General features: G+C 51.5%; 1 protein-coding gene across 1 annotated transcript in view; it reads left to right on the top strand.

The window, feature by feature from the left end:
• Positions 1 to 689: 689 nt before the first annotated feature.
• lrguk (leucine-rich repeats and guanylate kinase domain containing) overlaps positions 690 to 1661 on the top strand; it is a 146015-nt gene continuing 145043 nt past the window's right edge. Inside the window, exon 1 of the mRNA XM_086010866.1 lies at positions 690 to 1150. Coding sequence (XP_085866992.1) covers positions 821 to 1150 — 330 coding nt within the window. The 5' untranslated portion in view covers positions 690 to 820. The remainder of the gene's footprint in view (positions 1151 to 1661) is intronic.

Raw genomic sequence — 1661 nt, 5'->3', positions numbered from 1 at the left:
CACGTCGCCAACCACGTGACTGACCAAGAGCGCGGGTAAACGCGATGACATCACGTCGTACATCACGTGACCACCCAAACGCGGGTAAACGTGATGATGTCACGTCGCACATCACGTGACACCCAAACGTGGGTAAACGCGATGACGCTACGTCGCACATCACGTGACCGCCCAAACGCGGGCAAACGCGATGACGTCACGTCGCACATCACATGACCGCCCCAAGTGCGGGAAAACGCGATGACGTCACGACGCAATCCACCGGGCTGCCGAGTCAGTCCTCGTGGCATCCCCGTTCGGTAAAGACCTGCTCCATGGCTCTCCTGCATCGATCTTTGTTGTTTTCTGGAATTCGTCAAATCCAACATTAAAGGCCTGTTCGATTGTTCTCCTGAGTCGACCTCAGTTATTAGTTAGGAATACATCAATTCCTACAATATATCTATATTTATTTATGATGATCCTCTAACCCTTGTCAACTCTGCACAAATGATCATTATTAACTTCTTCGTCCTGCCCTTCATTTACCTGCGCAAAAAAAACATTTTTTGCAATCCAACAACTAACTTTCAACCAGTGAAATCTTGACTCTTGCTCAAGGCTGCTTTTCAACACCAAGTTGTAACACGAATACGCATGTGCAGGAGCGGTGCATTGTGGGAGTTGTAGTTGCAGATGGACGCGGGGAGGACTACAACTCCCGTGGGGCAGCGCGGCTGTCTCCTAGCAACCGGCTTAGCAACAAGATGGGGTTGCGGATGGAGTGAGATGTGAGCAGGTGAAGCGGCGCTTTTTCTAACCGAGGCGAGGCGGGGAAGTGATGATGGAGGCCACGGCGGTTGGCGACAGCGAAATGCCACCGGAGGAAGAGGACATGGCGGAATTGGAGGAGCTGGTGCGGGAGTGCGCCCAGGAGGCCCTGGAGGAGGGTGTGCAGCAGCTGGCCGTCGAGATGCTGTGGGGGGCGCTGGACCAGCGGACCCGCGAGGTGGCGGAGGAGTTCTACCAGGAGTTGCTGGATAGCGCCCTCAGCAGCAGCGAGACCACCAGCTTGGAGGAGTGCGAGAGCCTGCCGGAGAAGGAAGTGAGTTTGGAGCCACTTCCAACTGGAACAAAGTCACTCCAAAGGAAAAAGAGCTATTCCAACAGGAATTGAGTCACTCTGAATTCGAGTCATTCCAACCGGACCAGAGTCATTCCAAAGGGAATGGAGTCATCCCGATAGGAATTAAGTCACCCTGATTGAAACAGAGTTGCTCTAGAACCAAGTCATTCCAATGGGAAGACCAAATGCAGATTGGGTGACCGCTTTGTGGAACACTTCCGTTCAGTCCGCAAGCGTGACCCCAAGCTTCTGGTCGCCTGTCATTTTCATTCTCCGCCCCATTGCCACTCTGGGCTCTCCGTCCTCAGTCTCCTACACTGTTCCAATGAAGGTTAACATAAGCTCGGAACAGCACCTCATTTTTGAATTAGGCACTTTACAGCCTTCTGGACTCAACATTTTAAGTTTAACCATTTCAGATCATAAACACTGCCCCCATTTTTTTCGGACAGCAGCTGCTGTTGATGATTCTGCTGTTTTCATGTACACCTCCAGACCCATTTTTTAGCATCTAATTTTGCCTTGCATCACCAGCCTTTGACATTTAATCTCTCCT

Source organism: Somniosus microcephalus, chromosome 17, assembly GCF_052327205.1.
Source record: "Somniosus microcephalus isolate GS21.2 chromosome 17, FLI_Smic_1.0, whole genome shotgun sequence".
NCBI lineage: Eukaryota > Metazoa > Chordata > Chondrichthyes > Squaliformes > Somniosidae > Somniosus > Somniosus microcephalus.
Note: the sequence above shows the minus strand (reverse complement) of the source record. Positions and strands in the feature narration are given on the sequence as shown.